We start from the raw sequence: 25,643 nt of genomic DNA, 5'->3' as shown, positions 1-25,643 counted from the left end.
TGAAGACCTCATAATGGGTGTGCCATCTACCTACAGTAGCTGTGTTGACTGATTTAGAGGCCGTGCTATTTTCACTCTTACTGCTGGCCTCAGATCAGCTGCTGTTGCCTCATGAAGACAGTCCTACCATGGAGACTCCACCAGGCTCCACTGGGTTTGTTTTGACTACTCTCCCTCCCCCAAGGCTGTTTTCTCCATACTTTCTCCCCCTTTACCTTTGAGTCTTCTGGTAGTTATTTTAACACCCCTCTATCCCCCACTGCCTCCCCCAGACTCCCCCCCCCCCTCACCCTCCCCCTGTGAGTATCCTGGTAGCTCCACATGGCACCTCTCTGTAGAGACTGTTTTTAGACACACCTCTGCTATGGGGGTAAAAGAACACAACAACACAAGGCCTGCTTGTTATTCTCTACAGCAGTTAGCTAGTTGTTTTTCTCCCCTCAACAGACAGATGCAGCTCTCTCTCTCTCTCTCTCTCTCTGTTCTCTGTCTCTGTCTCTGTCTCTGTCTCTGTCTCTGTCTCTGTCTCTGTCTCTGTCTCTGTCTCTGTCTCTGTCTCTGTCTCTCTCTCTCTCTCTCTCTCTCTCTCTCTCTCTCTCTCTCTCTCTCTCGTCTCTGTCTCTGTCTCTGTCTCTGTCTCTGTCTCTGTCTCTGTCTCTGTCTCTGTCTCTGTCTCTGTCTCTCGTCTCTCTCTCTCTCTCTGTCTCTCGTCTCTGTCTCTCTCTCTCTCTCTGTCTCTGTCTCTGTCTCTGTCTCTGTCTCTGTCTCTGTCTCTGTCTCTGTCTCTGTCTCTGTCTCTCTCTCTGTCTCTGTCTCTGTCTCTCTCTCTGTCTCTCTCTCTGTCTCTGTCTCTCTGTATCAATTCAAGTTAAGGGCTTTATTACACTCACAAAAGTATCTCTCTCTCTCTGTCTCTCTCTCAATTCAATTTCAATTCAATTTAAGGGCTTTATTGGCATGAGAAACATTGCCAAAGCAAGTGAAGTAGATAGTAAACAAAAGTGAAATAAACAATAAATATTAACAGTAAACATTACACTCAGAAGTTCCAAAAGAATAAAGAAATTTCAAATGTCATATTATGTATATATACAGTGTTGTAACAATATGCAAATAGTTAAAGTACAAATGGGAAAATAAAAATACATAAATATGGGTTGTATTTACAATGGTGTTTATTCTTCACTGGTTGCCCTTTCCTTGTGGCAACAGGTCACAAATCTTGCTGCTCTGATTGCACACTGTGGTATTTCACCCAGTAGATATGGGAGTTTATCAAAATTGAGTTTGTTTTCAAATTCTTTGTAGATCTGTATAATCTAAGGGACATATGTGTCTCTAATATGGTCATACATTTGGCAGGAAGTTAGGAAGTGCAGCTCAGTTTCCACCTCATTTTGTGGGCAGTGTGCTCTTCTCTTGAGAGCCAGGTCTGCCTTCGGCAGCCTTTCTCAAAAGCAAGGCTATACTCACTGAGTCTGTACATCGTCAAAGATTTCCTTAATTTTGGGTCAGTCATAGTGGTCATGTATTCTGCCACTGTGTGCTCTCTGTTTAGGGCCAAATAGCATTCCAGTTTGCTCGTTGGGTCTAATTGTGTTGGTGTCCTGGGGCTCTGTGGGGTTTGTGTTTGTGAACAGAGCCCCAGGACCAGCTTGCTTACGGGGCTCTTCTGCAGGTTCATTTCTCTGTAGGTGATGGCTTTGTTATGTAAGGTTTGGGAATCCCTCCCTTTTAGGTGGTTGTAGAATTTAACGGCTCTTTTCTGGATTTTGATCATTAGTGGGTATCGGCCTAATTCTGCTCTGCATGCATTATTTGGTGTTTTACGTTGTACACAGAGGATATTTTTGCAGAATTCTGCATGTAGAGTCTCAGTTTGGTGTTTGTCCCATTTTGTGCATTCTTGGTTGGTGAGCGGACCCCAGACCTCACAACCATAAAGGGCAGTGGGTTCTATAACTGATTCAAGTATTTTTTGCCAGATCCTAATTGGTATGTCGAATTTTATATTACTTTTGATGGCATAGAAGATCTAGGTGCTGCTGTAGGCCCTCCTTGGTTGGGGACAGAAGCACCAGATCATCAGCAAACAGAAAACATTTAACTTGAGATTCTAGTAGGGTGAGGCCGGGTGTTGCAGACTATACAGAAGATAGCCCTATTTGGTAAAAGTCCAAGTCCATATTATGGCAAGAACAGCTCAAATAAGCAAAGAGAAACGACAGTCTATCATTACTTTAAGACATGAATGTCAGTCAATCCGGAACATTTCAAGAAATTTGAAAATGTCTTCAAGCACAGTCGCAAAAACCATCAAGCGCTATGATGAAACTGGCTCTCATGAGGACCACCACAGGAATGGAAGACCCAGAGTTACCTCTGCTGCAGAGGATAAGTTCATTAGAGTTACCAGCCCAAATTGCAGCCCAAATAAATGCTTCACAGAGTTCAACTAACAGACACATCTCAACATCAACTGTTAAGAGGGGACTGTGTGAATCAGGCCTTCATGGTCGAATTGCTGCAAAGAACACTGTCTGTGATTTATTTAGAATTCAAGGCACACTTAACCAGCATGGCTACCACAGCATTCTGCAGCGATACGCCATCCCATCTGGTTTGGGCTTAGTGGGACTATCATTTGTTTTTCAACAGGACAATGACCCAACACACCTCCAGGCTGTGTAAGGGCTATTTTACCAAGAAGGAGAGTGATGGAGTACTGCATCAGATGACCTGGCCTTCACAATCCCCCGACCTCAACCCAATTGAGATGGTTTGGGATGAGTCGGATGGCAGAGTGAAGGAAAAGCAGCTAACAAGTGCTAAGCATATGTGGGAACTCTTTCAAGAGTGTTGGAAAAGCATTCCAGGTGAAGCTGGTTGAGAGAATGCCAAGAGTGTGCAAAGGGTGGCTATTTGAAGAATCTCAAATATAAAATATATTTTGACTTGTTTAACACTTGTTTGATTACTACATGATTCCATATGTGTTATTTCATAGTTTTGATGTTTTCACTATTATTCTACAATGTAGAAAATAGTAAAAATAAAGAAAAACCCTTGAATGAGTAGGTGTGTCCAAACTTTTGACTGGTACTGTATATGTTGAAGAGGGTGGGGCTTAAGCTGCATCCCTGTCTCACCCCCCGGCCCTGTGGAAAGAAATGTATGCTCTCTCTCTCCAGGTTAATTTCTTCTCCATCTATGCCTGTTTCATCCCTGCTTACCTCACTGGTGCTTCTCAGCCATGGCTCTCTGTTCTACAGTGTTGCTTACACAGTGTCTTGATGACAGAGTACATCGTTTATCCATTAAACCTGACATCATTACCTTGTTGGGAACTGTTGATGAGACAGGGACGATTGGACCCTTTTAGAGTTGACTATTGAAGGATGTTGTTTTTCTAGATGTTCTGCTTGGTCTAGGACACTCCGAACCCTTGTTTAGGAACACTTCAGTTTCTCTTCATTTTTGAAAAAGATGGATAATGGAAGTACAATGACAGATTTTTGTACAAAGGCATACTCAATCCTATTTCAGAGGAACATATTGTTCTCTGCGTTGCCTTGCTAACATTCAGAGAGCTGGGTAGAACCAAGATATGCTCTGTTTTGCAGGACTGACCTATATTCTCTATGTCAGAGGCATCCAAGGCTAGTGTGTGATGGTGATGGTGAGGGTATTCACCCGTAGTCTCGCATCTGTTCTGTTTGCTCCACTCTCAGCATCTCAGGCGAGTGGAAGGAACCATCTCTCAGAGACAGGGGGGTTGAAGAAAGTGAGACTGAAATGGTGAGAGGGTTGTTCTAATGTTTCCCCTAGCAGCCCAGAGCAGATAAAGGTGAACAATATGAGTCTGACTTATCTCCATTAAAAACAGATACAGTCTATCTCTCCTAGTTGTCTATGTATGACCCAAATGTTGAATTATAAATGGATGGATGCATTGGCAGATGTACTGTATATAAGCCATAGCCAAAGGCTCTCTCTAGCTTGTGTAATTTCCCCCCTGTATATTCTATGCGTTCTCCCCCCATTCCACTAAGAGACTGTTCGATAGTGGCTCCTTGGTTCCACAGCACTGTTCTTGACAAATGGAGATGGCTTAGAAGTAGTTTCTCTACTCACTGCAGGGCAAACCTCACATTCTTTTCCATACAGTGTGTTTCGCTTGACTGCCGGTGTGCATCGGGTTTGTCAAAGAAAGTAGAGAGAGGCAAGTTGAGGGAGGGAAGAAATAGAAATGAAATTATTTCCAAAGCTCTGAGGACCCGGTCGGCACTGTAGACCCAGAGCCAAATCAGATATTGCAGGAGGAAGTGCAGCAAGAGCGAGCACAGAGAAAAGGCCCCTGCCCTCATCTAGGAGCTGTCATAATGAAATGCTTATGACTGGGGTTGTGAAAACAAGAGCTAGGCAGTAGTCTGGAGACCACTACACCAGAGGCCCTATGATTGGACCTGGCCCCCCCTCATCAGCCCTGGGTCCCAGCGACCTGCTTAGTTCCTCCACCTCTGGGTCAGCATGGTTTCCCTCTTCACACCCCTCTAGAGTGTTACTACCATGGCCAGGCCTTGCCACTCTTGGCACAGCAATCCCCTCAAGGATAATAGGGCTGCTCTGGGGGGCTGGTGGAGCCTGCGAGCCCTGCTGTATGTAGGCTAGCACTGGTGCTTTGTTTTCTCTGCCTGCCCTAGATCCACATATAAAAAAACACATGCTGAAGTTCCATCTGTGTGTGAATGAATTACATAGACTTTTATGAGGTGGTATGACAGGGAAGGAATGGAGAGATGGATTGGGTTACTCAGAGAGGGGAGAGGTCAGGAGATGTGCTGATGAGCTAGAGCAGGGTTCCCCAACTGGCTGGCCAAATTGGGTGATTTTCTTAGGCCCCCCAAGTTTTCTGAGCCAAAAAATAAATAAAGTGTTGTTATTTTTATTTTTTATTGTTGGACATAAAAGACTGTAAAACACCATCAAATCAGCTCCAAGAGATTTCCATTTTGGACATCTGTTCCAAAGTATTCCCACGCATAATAGAGAAATATATGTGATCGTATATACAAATGTAAGCAAGGTTTGAAATGATTATGTTTTAGTCAAATATCTGTTTGGGCTTCTTGCGTTCAATTTGCAGTCTACAAAATATTTGTAATTATATTCCGGCCCCCTGACCATCCGCTCAAGAAAACATTGACCCGTGGCTGAATCTAGTTGATGATCCCTGACCTAGAGGATGGGAGCACTGGTTAGGGGGGGGGGGTCTGGTCTCTGCTGCAGCCGGAGTTGTTTTAATCAGAGAGCTGGTTCCTCTCTCCTCTGTAGGGCAGCTTCCTCATCAACCTCTCTTTCCTTCCTTCATCCCCTCTTTATTCTCCTGTCCACCACAGAAAATCCCTTCTTAATGAAGATAAAACTCAACCAGATGTGTAGCCACACAACACAAAACACCACAGCAGCTACTATAAGCCTAATAATTGTACATTCAGCTGCAACAGTATTAAGGTACTATTTTTCTTCTTTGCTAGAATGTAACCTACTTTTGGTTCTTCTAACGTTGCTCTCATTGTCACAAAACTGTGTCACCGAGACTCATGTTTCAGAGTGTCTGTTGCATGCCATGCCATGGTGCTGCTGTGTTCCATTCCATCAGGGGATGGGCGACTGGCACGGCTGGGCAGAGACGGGCAGACATGGGCAGTGTTGAAAACTGAGTGGTGGCAGTGCTTGTTGCCCTCATTAATTAGCGAGTGATTGGGTTCAATCAGATGCAGATCTCCACTTCTAAGGACCCTGTATCAAAGGCAGGAGTCTAGCGGATAGCTGCTATATTATGCACGGGGAGACCTAGTTATGTCAAGAGCGGCAGCGGGCGGAACCGTGGTTGTAGTGGCAGCGCGGGGAGATGGCAGCGGGGATGACTGGCGCAGGAGAAACTCTACCCATCGGGCTCTGAAAGATTAAAGAGGGTTTAGGCTGAGACATGCCAGCCAGTCCCAGAGGACCACCACTACAAGGAGAGAACAGATGCAGCCATGATGAAGGAGGGAGCTTCAAACACAGGGAGGGGCTGGAGGGGAGGGTGGGGGGGGTGTATTCATGCCTTTCTCTGTCTCTCATACAGAAACGTTCCTCTTGTTATTTTCTTATTATTAATGACAGACTCCAGCAGAGGTGTGCATCAGGTCGAGGTTGTAACATGCTACCTTAGGGCTACAGTACTGTGTCTGTCTGTCTGTCTGCATTATACCTGTCTCGCTGATGTGGCTGAATGGGTGTGTAAGTTGGTAGGAGTGCGTGTGCATGTGTGTGTGTGTACAGAGAAGGTGATGAGGAGGAGATGCAGACTGTGCTGTCAGCAGGTGTGTGTGATACTCTGGATGCCCTCCAGAAAGGAACGGTCACACGCAGACTGAGACAGACAGTAGCACCAGGTCTCATCATTCTATCCGATTTCTAACAGTGGGCGTGATCAGTTTAATAACCATATACAATTGTTGATGTTTTTGGCTCATTGAATTGAACAGTTGTGGTAAAAGACTGACAAACGTTGAGTAGGCTTAAGGGGCTTTGAGCGTGGATTTAAGCAAGCTTTGTTGATGCTTTGCTCATTGCAAAGTATTTTGAAATGATCACAATTATTCCATTTGTTTTGTAAGTGGAAAAAGATGATAATAGTCAAAACAGAGGGAAAAAGTGACACAATATTGACTTTTACACTAGAGCTCTGCCTTGGTATCGATCATCATGTCTTCCCATTATCCCCACTACAGCCCATGGTACTACACAGCACATCACTGGGAGCCTAATGAAATTGGTTCCAGTCTCATCTGGAAAGTGCCCCTGTTTGATTTCATTAGCCAAATGTCTCTCTGTGCCCCTCTCCAAGCCAGAGTAAATAGATTTCTAACAACTGGGATTTGAAGGGTCACTAGCTGCTGTAGTGTCTGGCACAGACACAGGACAGGCAGGGAGGGAGGAGAGAAGGGTGGGAGGAGAGGAGAGGAGAGGAGAGGAGAGGAGAGGAGAGGAGATCTCATGACAAAGCACCTGTCATTCATTTGTCTTAATCTCCGCAGGTATTTCCTGCCCGGTGTTGTGTTGCATGGCGACCACACCGCTGGCTTCCTGTACTGTACCAGATAGTCAGAATACCCCCCCCGTCCCCCGCACTCCCCTTCCATCGCTCCACTCCACTCACAGAATCTAATGGAAGATGCTAGCAGTGGAATGAGCTTGGCCTTTGACTCTGGATGGAGATCCAATCCCAAGAAGAGACACTTGACACTGGCCCTCATACTACTGCTTTGTTATAGCGTGTGCATGCGTGCAGCCCTTCCTCTCTTCCTCCCACTATTGACCTACTCTAATTTGGTAATGTCACTGGCAGACAGCCGTGATGCTCTGGAACTGCACTAGACAGTAAGGTTTGTCTGAGGCTGTGGTTGTGTTTGGTTGGCATGCGAGCAGCCAAGGTGTGACCTGCTGGTGAACTCACCCTGACCTTAAGCATGGCTCATCTGGAGACTAACAGCATCCCCACAGCCTACAGCACAGCGGTTTTCATTTTATTATCTAATCCCTCACTTCCCCTCTACCTCCAATCAGCCACGGTGAACAGAGAGAGGAAGATGAGGACAGGAGGAGTAGACTGGCCCTGTCCTACCCTGTCCCTCCCACTCCAATAAAACAGATTGAGGAGGGTTGTACCTAACCTAGATCAGTGTTTCCCAACCCTGGTCCTTCAGTACCCCCAACAGTACACATTTTTACTGTAACCCAGACAAACACACCTCATTCAACTCATTGAGGGCTTGTTGACAAGTTGAGTCAGGTGTGCTTGTCCAGGGCTACAATGAAAATGTGTACTGTTGGGGGTACTCAAGGACCAGGGTTGTGCTGACGTGGAGCGTTGGAGGTGGCTGACTGGAGCAGCAGTGCAGTGCTATGACCTCTCCTTGTGATTGAGCTCCAGTGATATGGTATCTACTGTGGGGACAACAGCAATAAGCCTCAACGGGGCTGTAGCACTGTGGTCACTCGGCTGCGCCCGCCGCTCGCCACATTTAAAGCCTTCAGCCCGGGAGGAATCAAATGTGTTTTTGTTTTGCCCACTGTCCTCCCCACTTCATATCTCTCGACACCTTTATGAGGCGAGACCGACTTGAACGCAGTGAATTTCTCCACTCTCCCTCTCGCTCTTGCAAAACTCCTGGCTCGTGTCCAAGAGGCTATTGTTTGAGTAATATGTGGAGCGCTCTCCTCTCTAAGCATGGCCCTGGCTGTGTGTGTGTGTTTGTGTGTGTGTCTGTGTGTGTGTGTGTGTGTGTGTGTGTGTGTGTGTGTGTGTGTGTGTGTGTGTGTGTGTGTGTGTGTGTGTGTGTGTGTGTGTGTGCATGCCTAGGAGACCTGTGCTCAGACCACTTACAGAATATTGAAATAATTTAATATCTTTACGCTACAATTGTAGAGCTAGAAACCTTGATCCTATAGTAAATGGATTGGAGGAGGCCATTTATTCCCATCATAGCACATGCATTATACTCAATTATTAGCTTGGCTAATTGTTAACCGTAGGGGTCCCTCTTAAGTAAGAGTAGAGGGGGAATGGGGAGAGCTATATTCCCTCTGGGCCATTCCTTATGTTGGAAGTAGAATATTATGCCTAGTAACAGAGAGAGAAGTTTGAGTAGGGAAGTGCAGACAGAGTACAGAATGAATCAGGGGAGAGGAAAGCTCTCTGGAAGAGAGGGAAGTGAGAGAGGGAAAGAAGAGGAAAAGAGAGAGAGCGAGAGAGAGAGCGAGAGAGAGATAGGATGCAGTGTCCTTGGTATTATCAGCGTTGGCCTGCTGGCTCTGTAATGAGACTTGTCCTATAGGGAGAGGGAGGGAGCCACACAACCACAAATCACAGACCTGTCCTTTATCATCCCCCTCTGACTTCTTCCTCCTGCACGTTCTACTGGATGACCCCTGCCTTCTTCCAGTCTACTGGATGACCCCTGCCTTCTTCCTCAGTCTACTGGATGATCCCTGCCTTCTTCCTCAGTCTACTGGATGACCCCTGCCTTCTTCCAGTCTACTGGATGATCCCTGCCTTCTTCCTCAGTCTACTGGATGACCCCTGCCTTCTTCCAGTCTACTGGATGATCCCTGCCTTCTTCCTCAGTCTACTGGATGATCCCTGCCTTCTTCCAGTCTACTGGATGATCCCTGCCTTCTTCCTCAGTCTACTGGATGATCCCTGCCTTCTTCCTCAGTCTACTGGATGATCCCTGCCTTCTTCCTCAGTCTACTGGATGACCCCTGCCTTCTTCCAGTCTACTGGATGACCCCTGCCTTCTTCCAGTCTACTGGATGACCCCTGCCTTCTTCCTCAGTCTACTGGATGACCCCTGCCTTCTTCCTCAGTCTACTGGATGACCCCTGCCTTCTTCCAGTCTACTGGATGACCCCTGCCTTCTTCCAGTCTACTGGATGACCCCTGCCTTCTTCCAGTCTACTGGATGACCCCTGCCTTCTTCCAGTCTACTGGATGACCCCTGCCTTCTTCCTCAGTCTACTGGATGACCCCTGCCTTCTTCCTCAGTCTACTGGATGACCCCTGCCTTCTTCCAGTCTACTGGATGACCCCTGCCTTCTTCCTCAGTCTACTGGATGACCCCTGCCTTCTTCCAGTCTACTGGATGACCCCTGCCTTCTTCCTCAGTCTACTGGATGACCCCTGCCTTCTTCCTCAGTCTACTGGATGACTGTGGTGCTCCTCTGGAGGATGCTACACACTACACAGTTGTTGGGGAGACTGGAGTTTGAGACCATACGGTGGCCTGATGGTCCTGCTGCTCTGGCTTTGTGTCCTCCTGAACCACTTGACCCAAATCACTTAACTGTGCTGTACTGTGATACAAGCTTCAGCACAGGACACCTTCCTAAAACTAGGAGCAGGCTGACTGATGTCAGAGGGCCTTTGGAAGTCGGTAGGTGGGGCGGGTGCTGGGGGGGTCTCCTCCGCTCTCCTCCCCTGTTGTTATTGTCCAAGGACCAGTTATTTTAGCGCATTAGTCTCCCCTAACCAAGCCCTCCCCTTAACATAGGGGCACACAGGCACAGTGCTGTGTGTTAGCTAAATGCCTGTATTATCCACTAGACCCTGAGCAGGGAGACTGCAGTGTTTGGTGATGATAGCTATAGCCAGGCAGGCAGGTCTCCAGTGGGACATAACAGACTTGGGAAGGAGACCGGCAGGCTGTACTCTAAGGACAAACACAACAGTAAATACAGCCAGTAATAGCTGCTGCTGCCAGCCCCTGGCAACAAGTCAAACACATGAAAGGGCAACACACTCTGATTGATTATTATTATTATAGAAAGAGCTTCTGCTGTACAGGGAGACATTTCTGGAGGCAGAATAGTTGAATATGTATTTGACCTTTGTTTTGGTATTTTGAGTACATGGTTCGACGTAGGTCATTACAATGCTCTGATCATTCTTTTGTAATAATAACAACATTGACAAACTGAGACTTAGTTGTGCAGAAATGGAACAGTAGGTCAGGACAGGGTATGTGTTTGTCTGTGCTTTTGTTTGTGTGTGTGTTTGAGAGAGAGAGCTTGTGTGTGTGTGTGTGTGTGTGGGTGTGTGTGTGGGTGTGTGTGTGTGTGTGTGTGTGTGTGAGAGAGAAAGAGAGTGGGGTAGAGTGCAGCAACAACAGCAGCAGCTTGTACAATTGTCTGATGATTTATGGTTGTGGAGCAGAAATGGACTGTCAGATTTACAGAGGCCTTTGGTTTCCTTTATGTTGTGGCTGGGATGCTCCACAGTGCTCTATCATTCTGTCACTAACATTACACACAATCCACTTTTATTTGACAAGTCTCACCGTTACAGAGACTACCTGCCATACTTAACTTTCTACCTGTTCTGGCTTCTTCCTACAGCATATGTACAGTAAAAGTATGGACTGTAACTTTACTGTACTGACAACTCTCCTGTGCTGTAAATGTACTGACGACTACTGTGTATTTCAGATCCTGGTGAACTCCGTCAACCAGCCTGTCATGCTGTATGAGAACGTGACGGTGAGCGAGGGGAGTCCCATTCACAGAGACCTACTCTTCAGCCCAGACCACCAGCACATCTATGCCCTCACAGACAAACAGGTACAAGCTTGACACACACACACACACACACACTGTATGTAAAAACTCTCATACATAGAAAACACACTATCACCAACAAACACTCACCTTTAGACACAAGCGTAAGCGTTATGTGTGTTTGTGTGGTTGTTTTCTGTGTGTCAGACACTCCAGGCACTCTTTGTGATTGCTTCCGTTTGATTTACAGCACTGAGCCAGCCCCCCTGCCCAGCCCCCTCTCCCCTCACAAATGTTCCTCCCCCAGTCAGCACCCCTCATCACAGGCAACAGAGCAGGAAAGGGGGTCTCTGTGATCCTCATTGATGGAATAAGTGTCCAAATCCCCCTCTTAACCAAAGCACCAGCGGAAGGAGAAATTTCCCCTCTTCCCCAGTTATTTGTACTCTCCTCTCTTTCTCCTTTTCTCCCTGATCTCTCTGTTCTTTCATGTGGTTTCTCCCCTAAGCTCTAATTGGAGGGCCTCCTCTTGAACACTCATTAAAGACACTTCCTCCATCATTACTGGGGGCTCCCCACCACCACCCCTCTATCCTTCCTCCCCTTCCCAGCCTCTCTCTCTATATCAGAATAGAAGAGATGGAATTGGTTAGCAGGGTGATGAGAGATTAGGGGCCACCAAGGCTTACCGCTAAGGATTCATCTCTGGGGTTTAAATTGAAACGGCTTCTTCAAAATGCCCCTCTCTCTGTTCTGGATTGCAATTTAACACCCCGTGGCCCCCTCTCCCCCTCCCTTCAGCCCCCGTCACCCTCTCCTCCCGGCCCTCCTCTTGATGGCCATGCAGTATTACATTATTACATGTCAGAGCAGAGCTGTTGGTGTGTGTTGAGGTCTCCTGGCTGCTCTGAGGCATAGTGACATGAGGTGACAGAGGTATGGACTGTCAAGCTCTTTGACACTGCCTGTCTCTGTGACACTGCCTGTCTCTGTGACACTGCCTGTCTCTGTGACACTGCCTGTCTCTGTGACACTGCCTGGCTCTGTGACACTGCCTGGCTCTGTGACACTGCCTGTCTCTGTGACACCGCCTGGCTCTGTGACACCGCCTGGCTCTGTGATAAGGCCTCTGATAAGGCCTTACTTACGGGACAGACAGACCATGCACTCCATCATAACGGCGCCAGCCTGCAGCTCTCCCCGGCTCCCCCCCGACAACCCCAGAAAGGGATGACTGAATATCAATAGCCATTTTCCATCAAATGATTTGGGAGGCGGGCTCTGTCACAAACGCGGCACCCGTCCTCGGGGGAAAATCAGCCGGTGCCATTTAACCTCCACATTTGAGGGGTACAGGAGGAGGAGGAGGAGATAAATGAAAACAAGGGGGAAAAAAGGAGAGGTAGAGAAACTATAAAAATGTGTGGAAGCACAATGCATGTTATGTGACTCAGTGGATGGTGTACAGTTGAAGTTGGAAGTTTACATACACTTAGGTTGGAGTCATTAAAACTTAGTTTTCGACCACTCCACAAATGTCTTGTTAACAAACTATACGTTTGGCAAGTCGGTTAGGACATCTACTTTGTGCATGACACAAGTAATTTTTCCAACAATTGTTTACAGACATATTATTTCACTTATAATTCACAGTATCACAATTCCAGTGGGTCAGAAGTTTACATACACTAAGTAGACTGTGCCTTTAAACAGCTTGGAAAATACCAGAAAATGATGTCATGGCTTTAGAAGCTTCTGATAGGCTAATTGACATCATTTGGAGGTGTACCTGTGAATGTATTTCAAGGCCTAACTTCAAACTCAGTGCCTCTTTGCTTGACATCATGGGAAAATCTAAAGAAATCAGCCAACACCTCAGAAAAAAGATTGTAGACCTCCACAAGTCTGGTTCATCCTTGGGAGCAATTTCCAAACGCCTGAAGGTACCACGTTCATCTGTACAAACAATAGTACGCAAGTATAAACAACATGGCACCACGCAGCCGTCATACCGCTCAGGAAGGAGACACATTCTGTCTCCTAGAGATGAACATACTTTGGTGCGAAAAGTGCAAATCAATCCCAGAACAACAGCAAAGGACCTTGTGAAGATGCTGGAGGAAACAGGTACAAAAGTGTCTATATCCACAGTAAAACGAGTCCCATATCGACATAACCTGAAAGGCAGCTCAGCAAGGAAGAAGCCACTGCTCCAAAACCGCCATAAAAAAGCCAGACTACAGTTTGCAACTGCACACGGGGACAAAGATTGTACTTTTTGGAGAAATTTCCTCTGGTCTGATGAAACAAAAATAGAACCGTTTGGCCATAATGACCAGTGTTATGTTTGGAGGAAAAAGGGGAAGGCTTGCAAGCCGAAGAACACCATCCCAACCGTGAAGCACGGGGGTGGCAGCATCATGCTGTGGGGGTGCTTTGCTGCAGGAGGGACTGGTGCACTTCACAAAATAGATGGCATCATGAGGAAGGAAAATGATGTGGATATATTGAAGCAACATCAATCAGAAAGTTAAAGCTTGGTCGCAATTGTATGTAAACTTCCGACTTCAATTGTATATGAATTAAACCCAGAGCACTAGTCAGAGACTGAGTACAGCCTGTGTGTATATTTTGCTGTACACCCCCACCCCACTCCCCCGCTCCCCTGCTCTGTACCGTACACTCCCATGTGTCCTAATTGATAGCATGAATATGAATCTCCTTTCATATGGGGGACAGGCCCTTTACACCGGGGGAAAGATCTCTTCCTGCATTTGAACATGACAGCTTTATTTATACGGCAGAAAATGTGCAGAGCAAGATGAGACCTCTCCATTAGTCAAATAGCATCCCCAGAGAGAGTACTGACTGGATACACTGCTGCTTTACATAGTATCTCTCTGTACTGTACTACATAGTCTCTCTCTGTACTGTACTATATAGTCTCTCTTTGTACTGTACTGTACTACATAGTCTCTATCTCTGAACTGTACTACAAAGTCTCTCTCTCTCTGTACTGTACTACATATTATATCTCTGTACTGGACTACATAGTCTCTCTTTGTACTGTACTACATAGTCTCTCTCTCTGCACTGTACTACATAGTATCTCTCTCTGTACTGTACTACATAGTATCTCTCTCTGTACTGTACTACATAGTATCTCTCTCTGTACTGTACTACATAGTATCTCTATGTACTGTACTACATATAATTTATCTCTGTACTGTACTACATAGTATCTCTCTGTACTGTACTACATAGTATCTCTCTCTGTACTGTACTACATAGTCTCTCTCTCTCTGTACTGTACTACATAGTATCTCTCTCTGTACTGTACTACATATTATCTCTCTCTTTACTGTACTACATAGTATCTCTCTGTACTGTACTACATAGTCTCTCTTTGTACTATACTGTACTACATAGTCTCTCTTTGTACTGTACTGTACTACATAGTCTCTCTTTGTACTGTACTGTACTACATAGTCTCTCTTTGTACTGTACTACATAGTCTCTCTCTGTACTGTACTACATAGTCTCTCTCTCTGTACCGTACTACATAGTATCTCTCTCTGTACTGTACTACATAGTATCTCTCGCTGTACTATACTGTACATAGTCTGGCCTTATAAACAGATGCAGAAAACTGCCCCTGCCATATCAGTATGGAGTCTATATTATTTCCCCAGCCATAGCTGTACAGTGAGGGAAAAAATTATTTGGTCCCCTGCTGATTTTGTACGTTTGCCCACTGACAAAGACATGATCAGTCTATAATTTTAATGGTAGGTTTATTTGAACAGTGAGAGACAGAATAACAACAAAAAAATCCAGAAAAGCGCCAGTCAAAAATGTTATAAATTGATTTGCATTTTAATGAGGGAAATAAGTATTTGACCCCTCTGCAAAACATGACTTAATACTTGGTGGCAAAACCCTTGTTGGCAATCACAGAGGTCAGACATTTCTTGTAGTTGGCCACCAGGTTTGCATACATCTCAGGAGGGATTTTGTCCCACTCCTCTTTGCAGATCTTCTCCAAGTCATTAAGGTTTCGAGGCTGACGTTTGGCAACTCAAACCTTCAGCTCCCTCCACGACCCATTTTCAATGCCCTGGCTGAGGGAAGGAGGTTCTCACCCAAGATTTGACGGTACATGGCCCCGTCCATCGTCCCTTTGATGCGGTGAAGTTGTCCTGTCCCCTTAGCAGAAAAACACCCCCAAAGCATAATGTTTCCACCTCCATGTCTGACGGTGGGGATGGTGTTCTTGGGGTCATAGGCAGCATTCCTCCTCCTCCAAACACGGCGAGTTGAGTTGATGCCAAAGTGCTCCATTTTGGTCTCATCTGACCACAACACTTTCACCCAGTTCTCCTCTGAATCATTTAGATGTTCATTGGCAAACTTCAGACGGGCCTGTATATGTGCTTTCTTGAGCAGGGGGACCTTGCGGGCGCTGCAGGATTTCAGTCCTTCACGGCGTAGTGTGTTACCAATTGTTTTCTTGGTGACAATGGTCCCAGCTGCCTTGAGATCATTGACAAGATCCTCCCGTGTAGTTCTGGGCTGATTCCTCACCGTTCTCATGATCATTGCAACTCCACGAGGTGAGATCTTGCATGGAGCCCCAGGCCGAGGGAGATTGACAGTTATTTTGTGTTTCTTCCATTTGCGAATAATCACACCAACTGTTGTCACCTTCTCACCAAGCTGCTTGGCGATGGTCTTGTAGCCCATTCCAGCCTTGTGTAGGTCAACAATCTTGTCCCTGACATCCTTGGAGACCTCTTTGGTCTTGGCCATGGTGGAGAGTTTGGAATCGGATTGATTGATTGCTTCTGTGGACAGGTGTCTTTTATACAGGTAACAAGCTGAGATTAGGAGCACTCCCTTTAAGAGTGAGAGGGGTTCAAATACTTATTTCCCTCATTAAAATGCTAATCAATTTATAAAAATGTTGACATGTGTTTTTCTGGATTTTGTTGTTGTTATTCTGTCTCTCACTGTTCAAATAAACCTACCATTAAAATTATAGACTGATAATTTCTTTGTCAGTGGGCAAACGTACAAACTCAGCAGGGGATCAAATACTTTTTTCCTTCACTGTATCTGACACACTGACCACCCTCTCTCTATCTGTAAATTTTTACAGTAGCTTTACAGTAACCTTCCTGCAGATAGAGACTGATAAGAGATCCAGTGGAAATGCAGTGTTAGATCATGTTACTGTCTCATCTTATCTTATCTCTACTACCATAACGACCACTACAGTGCGATAGCTCTAGCACAGACACGCAATAGTTTGATTCGCTGCAATTTCCCAGCGAATACAGCTAATCGACCTCCATGTGTCTAAATCTTTAAAGGAAAGATGGGCTGTAATTAATACAAATGGATTCCATTTGAGTGGCCTTGACATAGAGTTCGATCACTACACGGCCAAGTCCAAGCAGCGATGTTAAACATGAAACCTCTCTCTCTCTCAGTCTCCACCAAAACCAGAACAACATTCAACCCTCTAGAGGGAAACAGCTTTTAAGAAGTGACCGATACACATATTCATACATACCACTGCATGTGCGTTGCATTGAGCACTGCTGTGAGGGTTAGGTAGTGTGCGAATGTAGGTCTTTCCCTGGGTAGCTGCAATAGTTATGCCCTCTGTGGTGTAGCTGTGTTAGCTGGGAGGAGGAGGGGACCCCTGAGCCTAGCAGCTCTACTGCTCCATGCCTCATGCTCTGCTGGAGCAGAGGACCACTAGCACACTGACTCCACTTAGTTACTGTATATAGTATCCCCCTTCCCTTCCCTTAGTACTGCAGCTAGCCCTGGCCCCAGAGAACCTGACCCTGTCCCCTATACCTCTCCCCAACCCCCAACAGTGTACTGGAAAACACACACACACATTCCCTTACTACACTGGCTACAGCAGAGCAAGAGGAAACATCTCATAGGCTACATGGAGATTTTTTTTGTCATATAAATATGATTACCATTATGAGTGACTTCCATCACTACTGGTCCTATGATTTATTAACGCAAGGCTGTGTATTATAGATGAGCATGGATGGCCCACTGGTACGTCACCTATGTCATCTAGATGCCCATGCATGTTAGGGTGATATATGAATGTTCATGTAGGGATCTCCATGGCCGACTCTCCTCACACTGAGGCTATTCCCTGGCCATAGCCTCGTTCCTGGGGTGTCAGATGAGACACCACCCCCTAGGGCCTAGTTCAACCACGTCCAGCCTCCATTCTTGCTTCTGGCTCAGACACACAGTGGCACACATACACACCGACAGGCACTCTCCCTTTAACTAGAGAGAATCTGGTATGTATTTTCCTATCTCTGCTTTATACAGTATATCGGCAAAACAGATCACATTTGACTGATGTTAGCATCTGAGCAGGCAGCAGTGACAGACAGAACATTGAATGTGTCTGGGATTCAGAGCCAGCTCACACCAGCTTTTCCCTCTGCTCCTTCTCTCTTGCACACACGCAGAAAGAGAGTGATGAGGAGAGGTGGAGAAATGAATTGGTGTGAAGAGATTTCTCTCTCTTTTTCACTCACTCCCACCATCTCCTCTGGTGAAGGAGTCAATGGGCCCCGTACCCCTGTGGTCGGCAGCACGGAGAGGGGAGCGTCTCTCTTATCTCTCCCGCTCCCTCTCCCACCTCTCTCTGTCTCCCTCTCTTTCTTTCTCTCTGTGGCCCATCCTGAGATGAGAGTAGGATGAAAGCTGAGTGATGGCTATTCTCTCAGAAACAGCAGCCTGCTAAAGAGATGGGCTCAGATAGGGGCTTATGCCATCTGTGGAATGGAGTTTCACACTTCAGACAAAAATCACCAAGATCTTTGTATACAGCACTCACTGAGCTGCAAAACAATGGTTTTAGACTTGGGATTTGTTGACAGTATGCAACCTGAGAAAGGGCTTTGGCTGTCACCAGATACGAACAGACATTATCTCTTTCTGTTTGTCTTTTTCTCAGAGATATTTACTTAGGAAATGTAGCCTTCTTCACCATATCGGATTCACGTACTGCTGTTACCGAAGATGCAGCGTGATACAAAACAGTATTGTTATAACTTCTCATGACAACTGAGAAGCATGGAGTTACAGGGAGCATGTGTTGTTCCCGGGCACTGAATGTGCATCCCAAACAGCACCCTATTCCCTATATAGTGCAATACTTTTGAATAGGGCCCTGGTCAAAAGTAGTGCACTATATAGGGAATAGGGTCCATTTGAGATGTAACCTGAGGTGAAGTTGTGGAGTAGATGATGCAACAGGTTCCCAGTAGACAGCCCTGGTCTTGTCTTGTCTTGGTTTAGACTCAGAGCAGCTGAAGGGGATTGTTCTCCCTTAGCTCCCTTAGTGTTGAGATAGGAAATACCTATCATACATCATATGGGACGGAAGCATATCTAATCAATGTGAATAATATTAGTCTCATTGTCTCATACATCATCTTGTCTCCTGAGGGTGTTCAGCAGGTGTGATGGATCACCATTAGAACATGACATGTTATCTTCCCATACTGTAAATGACCTGATGGTGGGGTTGTGTATTACCTTTTTAATGTAACCTCCCAATCAGCCAACAGAGCCTTAATCTCACTTTTATTTGTCCTATTAGTTCCTGCAGGGACAGGGTTCCAGATAAATTCAGACGGGTGTATAAACCATTCTCCTGCACCGTGTGTAATCATTGTGCTTTCAGGAGAGTAATGGTCGGTCGGTGGGGGTGAGAAACAAGAGAGAGAGAAGCACTCTGTTTATCCTACCTATCCCCTCCTGCCTTTTCTCCATTTGTCTCTACTCATTGGATAATAGAAATGCCTGCGTAGAAGGATAGTGTTGTGCCTCAAACATCAAAAACTCAATTTCCCAAACTGACAGAATCATTTACCATTCCCCATATTCACAAGCAGTTAATTAAAAGTTCCAGATAGCCCATCGTACTACATCTCCCCACTGTAAACGCTGGGACCGGAGAGAAACATAAAACTGTCCGTTTAGCTTCGAGGAGAGACATTTCGATTAACGTGCGTTGGATTTATACACGGAAGCTCCTCCCGCTGTTGTTCTGACAATAAAGAAACGCAGAGGAGAACTAGGTGCATCCGTAAAGTTTCAACGCCTACGTCTTTGGAAATACAGACAGATTAGTCCAGGACTAAAGTTTTCTCAGGAGAAGAATGATGAATACACTGTATATTAAGTCATCCTTGACCTCAACTGTCATGTAGATGGTCTTGTTTCTAATTAACAATATATATGTATGGATGAACTGAATTATGATCCATAATCAATGGATGTTCTGACTGATGTCATGCTCCTCGCTGTACAGGATATGGTTATCGTGGAGATTGTCATCTATTCTCTACTATAACTATATAGATGTCGATGGTAAGGTCATGTGATGTCACCAGTGTAAAACGGTAACATAATGTGACTCTTTGGTTGTAATTGGCCATCGCAGTGCTTACATAGACATAATCAACTGCTGTAATGAAGAGAAAATGGCCCTGGTGGTATTGATTTTGGTACAGTAGAGTACAGTGGAGAAACCTTAGCCCTGTCAGCACAGGCACAGGCAATTAATAGCAACTACTTGAGTCTCTGATGGAGTTTTTTCTTTCTTCTTTCAAAGAATAAAGGAGGAAGTATCAGCTGACTGAAATCTGATTTGTTAATATAATTATGAGGATCAACATGAGGAAGGAAATGTAGCAAAAGTTGATTTGCGTGTTGTACATGTGCGTTCTCACAAAATTGAATGTGTGTTATTTCGTGTTAGGTGCAGAGTTAGTATGAGAATGTGTGCATCCGGATACACTCTTATGGGTGTATAAAAGACCACGAATGGGATTGAAAGGTTTATTGGCTTGGAGGGTGTCTTCACGAGGAGTGACTGAGGCTGAAGCTCAATGATGACAAGCAAATGACTGCTTGGTGTCTCACTACCAATGACAGATCTCAGTGCTTTGTCAAGAGTAATGTGCAGCAGTTACAGAGACAGAGCACACACACACCTGCACGTGACTAAACAAAGGCAGCATTGTCACCAGGTGGAAAGGTCTGTGCTCGAGAGAACATTCTTGTTTTATTAACTCTGTGATCTCATCTTCCCAACTTAATCAGCAGCAGATTGCCAGGATCTCTGAGTAGAAAAGGAATCAAATCAAATCAACTTGTATTTGTTACATGCGCTGAATACAACAGGTATAGACCTTACAGTGAAATGCTTACTTACTTAAAAATAAAAAACAAATAATTAAAGAGCAGCAGTAAAATAACAGTAGCGAGGCTATATACAGGGGGTACCGTTACAGAGTCAATGTGCGGGGGCACAGGTTAGTGGAGGTAATTGAGGTAATATGTACATGTAGGTAGAATTAAAGTGACTATGCATAGCTAATAAACAGAGTGGCAGCAGCGTAAAAGAGGGGGTGGGGGGAGACAATGCAAATAGTCCGGGTAGCCATTTGATTAGCTGTTCAGGAGTCTTATGGCTTGGAGGTAGAAGCTGTTAAGAAGCCTTTTGGACCTAGACTTGGCGCTCTGGTACCGCTTGCTATGCGGTAGCAGAGAGAACAGTCTATGACTAGGGTGGCTGGAGTCTTTGACAATTTTGAGGGTCTTCCTCTGACACCGCCTGGCATAGAGGTCCTGGATGGCAGGAAGCTTGGCCCCAGTGATGTACTGGGCCGTACTCACTACCCTCTGTAGTGCCTTGCAGTCAGAGGCCGAGCAGTTGCCATACCAGGCAGTGATGCAACCAGTCAGGATGCTCTCGATAACTTTTTGAGGATCTGAGGACCCATGCCAAAACTTTTCAGTCTCCTGAGGGGGAATAGGCTTTGTCGTGCCCTCTTCACGACTGTCTTGGTGTGTTTGGACCATGATAGTTTGTTGGTGATGTGGACACCAAGGAACTTGAAGCTATCAAACTGCTCCACTACAGCCCCAGCAATGAGAATGGGGGCGTGCTCAGTTCTCCTTTTCCTGTAGTCCACAATAATCTCCTTTGTCTTGATCACGTTGAGGGAGAGGTTGTTATCCTGGCACCACACGGCCAGGTCTCTGGTGATCAGGCCTACCACTGTTGTGTCGTCGGTAAACTTAATGATGGTGTTGGAGTCGTGACTGGCCATGCAGTCATGGGTGAACAGGGAGTACAGGAGGGGACTGAGCACGCACCCCTGAGGGGCCCCCGTGTTGAGGATCAGCGTGGCAGATGTGTTGTTACCTACCCTTACCACCTGGGGACGGCCCATCAGGAAGTCCAGGATCCAGTTGCAGAGGGAGGCGTTTAGTCCCAGGGTCCTTAGCTTAGTGATGAGCTTTGAGGGCACTATGGTGTTGAATGCTGAGCTGTAGTCAATGAATAGCATTCTCACGTAGGTGTTCCTTTTGTCCAGATGGGAAAGGGCAGTGTGGAGTGAAATAGAGATTGCATCATCTGTGGATCTGTTGGGGTGGCATGCAAATTGGAGTGGGTCTAGGGTTTCTGGGATAATGGTGTTGATGTGAGCCATGACCAGCCTTTCAAAGCACTTCATGGCTACAGACGTGAGTGCTACGGGTCTGTAGTCATTTAGGCAGGTTACCTTAGTGTTCTTGGGCACAGGGACTATGGTGGTCACTTTGAAACATGTTGGTATTACAGACTCAGTCAGGGACAGGTTGAAAATGTCAGTGAAGATACTTGCCAGTTGGTCAGCGCATGCTCGGAGTACACGTCCTGGTAATCCGTCTGGCCCTGCGGCCTTGTGAATGTTGACCTGTTTAAAGGTGTTACTCACATCGGCTACAGAGAGCGTGATCACACAGTCGTCCGGAACAGCTGATGCTCTCATGCATGCTTCAGTGTTGCTTGCCTCGAAGCGAGCATAGAAGTAATTTAGTTGATCTGGTAGGCTCGTGTCACTGGGCAGCTCGCGGCTGTGCTTCCCTTTGTAGTCTGTAATAGTTTGCAAGCCCTGCCACATCCGACGAGCGTCGGAGCCCGTGTAGTATGATTCAATCTTAGTCCTGTATTGACTCTTTGCCTGTTTGATGGTTCGTCGGAGGGCATAGCAGGATTTCTTATAAGCTATAGGCAGGAGAGGGACTAAGTGTGTCTGAACTCTAGAAAGATGATCTGAGCAGATCCACTCTCACTCTCAGCAGCATCTGCTCCTTTGTCATTGTTTCCTACAGAACAGTCACAGGGACAGAGCAGTCACAGGGACAGAGCAGTCACAGGGACAGAGCAGTCACAGGGACAGAACAGTCACAAGGACAGAATAGTCACAGGGACAGAACAGTCACAGAGACAGAAGGGTCACAGGGACAGAACAGTCACAGAGACAGAAGGGTCACAGGGACAGAACAGTCACAGAGACAGAACAGTCACAGGGACAGAACAGTCACAGAGACAGAAGGGTCACAGGGACAGAACAGTCACAGAGACAGAACAGTCACAGGGGCAGAACAGTCACAGAGACAGAACAGACACAGGGACAGAACAGCAGGAAATGTGGATGAAACCAGGTCATGTTACTTCACTGTCTGAATACAGAGGAATCAGGGCTAAGCAGGAAAATGTGATTTGTCAGGAAGGTTCAGGGACACAGTAACACAGTAACATAAGCAGCTTTTTGTGCTGTGATTAGCTGGCCTCTGGCCTGCCGGCCCTCGTCTGATACCACAGAACTCGTTGAGGTGGATGTCATTCATTCAGTACACTCAGAAAAAAAGGTGCTACCTAAAAGGGTTCTTCGGAGAACACTTTGAAGAACCGTTTTTGGTTCCAGGTAGAACCCTTTTTGTTCCAAGTAGAACCATTTTGGGTTCCATGTAGAACTCTTTCCACAGAGGGTTCTACATGGAACCCAAAAGGGTTCTACCTGGAACGAATAAGGTTTTTACCTGGAACCAAAAAGGGTTATTCTATGGGGACAGTCGAAGAACCCTTTTGGAATCTTTTTTCTAAGAGTGTAGGTTGTGACCAGTGGTATAAAGGAATGCACCAAGTCACCTGCCTATTTGGTCAATGGCTCTCTTTGTCCTCTGTGAGAATGTGGTGGCCGCCACAAAGAGCGGAGCGCAGATGACAGTGCCGCATGGCATTTTGGCCCTCTCCCCCCCCCTTTCCCCCTTTCTCGCTCGCCCCCTCTCACTCAAGGCTGTGTCTGTGTCAGTGGCTATGATGTATGGCCTCATTTACCATATTTCTCTCTATGCCCAGCCAAATTCAAGACAGATGAGAGGAAAAGGAATGAAAAAAGCCTCCAGAAGGAAAAGTTTGTTGGTGTGAAATGAAGCCTTGTGGTTTTCTGGGTGGTCAGAGGGATGACCTAATCTGTGTGTGACATCATGGGGCTGGTTCTGAAGGGGTGCTACCAGAATGACCCATTCATCACAGTATTGTGCTCTGATAGCACATTCTATTTTGGCGCAAATTACACAGATGGAGCGATTACAGCAGGCCTGCCTAGCCGGGCCCATGCCGCTGCCCTTATGTGAAATGAAATATCAGAGTCGCAATTACATTTGTGTGTCTCTCTCTGTCCCCTCGCTCCCTCCCTCTCTCCCTCTCTCCCTCCCTCCCCCCTCGCTCCCTCCCTCTCTCCCTCCCTCCCTCCCCTCTAGCTCCCTCCCTCTTTCCCTCCCTCCCACCTCGCTCCCTCCCTCTCTCCCTCCCTCCCCCCTAGCTCCCTCCCTCTCTCTTTCCCCCTAGCTCCCTCCCTCTCTCCCTCCCTCCCCCTAGCTCCCTCCCTCTCTCCCTCCCTCCCCCCTAGCTCCCTCCCTCTCTCCCTCCCACTCCCCTAGCTCCCTCCTTCTCTCCCTCCCTCCCCACTAGCTCCCTCCCTCTCTCTCCTCCCTCCCCCCTAGCTCCTTCCCTCCTTCCCTCCCTCCCTCTAGCTCCCTCCCTCCCCCTAGCTCCCTCCCTCCTTCCCTCCCTCCCCCCTAGCTCCCTCTCTCCCTCCCTCCCCCCCTAGCTCCCTCCCTCCTTCCCTCCCTCCCCCCTAGCTCCCTCCCTCTCTCCCTCCCTCCCCCTAGCTCCCTCCCTCTCTCCCTCCCTCCCCCTAGCTCCCTCCCTCCTTCCCTCCTTCCCTCCCTCCCCCCTAGCTCCCTCCCTCTCTCCCTCCCTCCCCCTAGCTCCCTCCCTCTCTCCCTCCCTCCCCCCTAGCTCCCTCCCTCTTTCCCTCCCTCCCCCCTAGCTCCCTCCCTCTCTCCCTCCCTCCCCCTAGCTCCCTCCCTCTCTCCCTCCCACTCCCCTAGCTCCTTCCCTCTCTCCCTCTCCCCCTAGCTCCCTCCCTCTCTCTCCTACCTCCCCCCTAGCTCCTTCCCTCCTTCCCTCCCTCCCCCCTAGCTCCCTCCCTCTCTCCCTCCCACTCCCCTAGCTCCCTCCCTCGCTCCCTCCCTCCTTCCCTCCCTCCCCCCTAGCTCTCTCCCTCCCTCCCCCCTAGCTCCCTCCCTCCCTCTCTCCCTCCCTCCCCCCTAGCTCCCTCCCGCTCTCCCTCCCACTCCCCTAGCTCCCTCCCTCCCACTCCCCCTAGCTCCCTCCCTCTCTCCCTCCCTCCCCCCTAGCTCCCTCTCTCTCTCTCTCTCTCTCCTAGCTCCCTCCCTCCTTCCCCCAGCTCCCTCCCTCTCTCCCATCTCCCTCCCTCTCTCTCCTCCCTTGCTTCCTCCTTCCCGTGACTGATTAAGACGCTCTCCATTGTGACCTAAATGAGAGCCTCATTTGTGGCTGTTATTTATTTGTAATAAATCCTTCTCTGGACCAGAGATGAATTTTTAATATGAATAGGTGCTCTTACTAATAGTCTTTGTGCCTCTTGGTAAGACAAAGGACTCTGGCGGGGAACCTAAGGTCTTCCTTCCTATTATTGGCTTTATAAAACTAAATAATTGAAATGTTCCATTGAAATATTATCTTCCCCTGTATCGCCAGACCTATTGAATAAACTCTATCTGCTATGGCTTTTATGTTTTAATATTATATGGTATGTGCGTCTAGATTTTTCTGTCTGCCTTATCATAATCTTTAGTCACTTTTGTCCAGGGGAATGTAATGACAGCTATTTGCTGTTATTGCCTCTGTGGTTATTTGCTGTAATAATGACATCAGGACTATTTTATCAGGCCTATCAGAGGCACTGCTATCTCCGTTTATCTGCTTTTGCATGCACTCATGTAGTAGAAAATACATTTTATTTCTACCTTGGCCTATACTTAAGCAATAATGCCTGAGAAACCGGGAACCCGGAAACTCCCAACAAGGGCCTGAGGCGAAGTCAAGGTAATTCCCGTGTTTGAGGGCATTATTGCTTTTATAAAACTATTGCCAATATATTTATAAAAATAATAATTACATGTTTTCATTCCAAACATTATTTGAATGAGTAAATGTGTTTTTGCATTCTGAAGTTATTATTCAAGCGGCTGGTCTTTTTTGTTATTTCTTCCTGTTTTGACCCAGTCGTTAATTCTAATAATTCTATAAATTCAATAATAATGCTAATGAT

General features: G+C 46.7%; 1 protein-coding gene across 2 annotated transcripts in view; it reads left to right on the top strand.

The window, feature by feature from the left end:
- The window catches only part of LOC121538450 (plexin-A1), a 247,557-nt gene that overhangs the window by 121,835 nt on the left and 100,079 nt on the right, over positions 1–25,643 (top strand). For both annotated transcript variants that reach the window (XM_041846467.2, XM_041846466.2), the window contains exon 4: positions 11,038–11,169. In XM_041846467.2, coding sequence (XP_041702401.1) covers positions 11,038–11,169 — 132 coding nt within the window. The remainder of the gene's footprint in view (positions 1–11,037; positions 11,170–25,643) is intronic.

The sequence above is a fragment of the Coregonus clupeaformis genome, chromosome 24, assembly GCF_020615455.1.
Source record: "Coregonus clupeaformis isolate EN_2021a chromosome 24, ASM2061545v1, whole genome shotgun sequence".
NCBI classification, from domain to species: Eukaryota; Metazoa; Chordata; class Actinopteri; order Salmoniformes; family Salmonidae; genus Coregonus; species Coregonus clupeaformis.
Note: the sequence above shows the minus strand (reverse complement) of the source record. Positions and strands in the feature narration are given on the sequence as shown.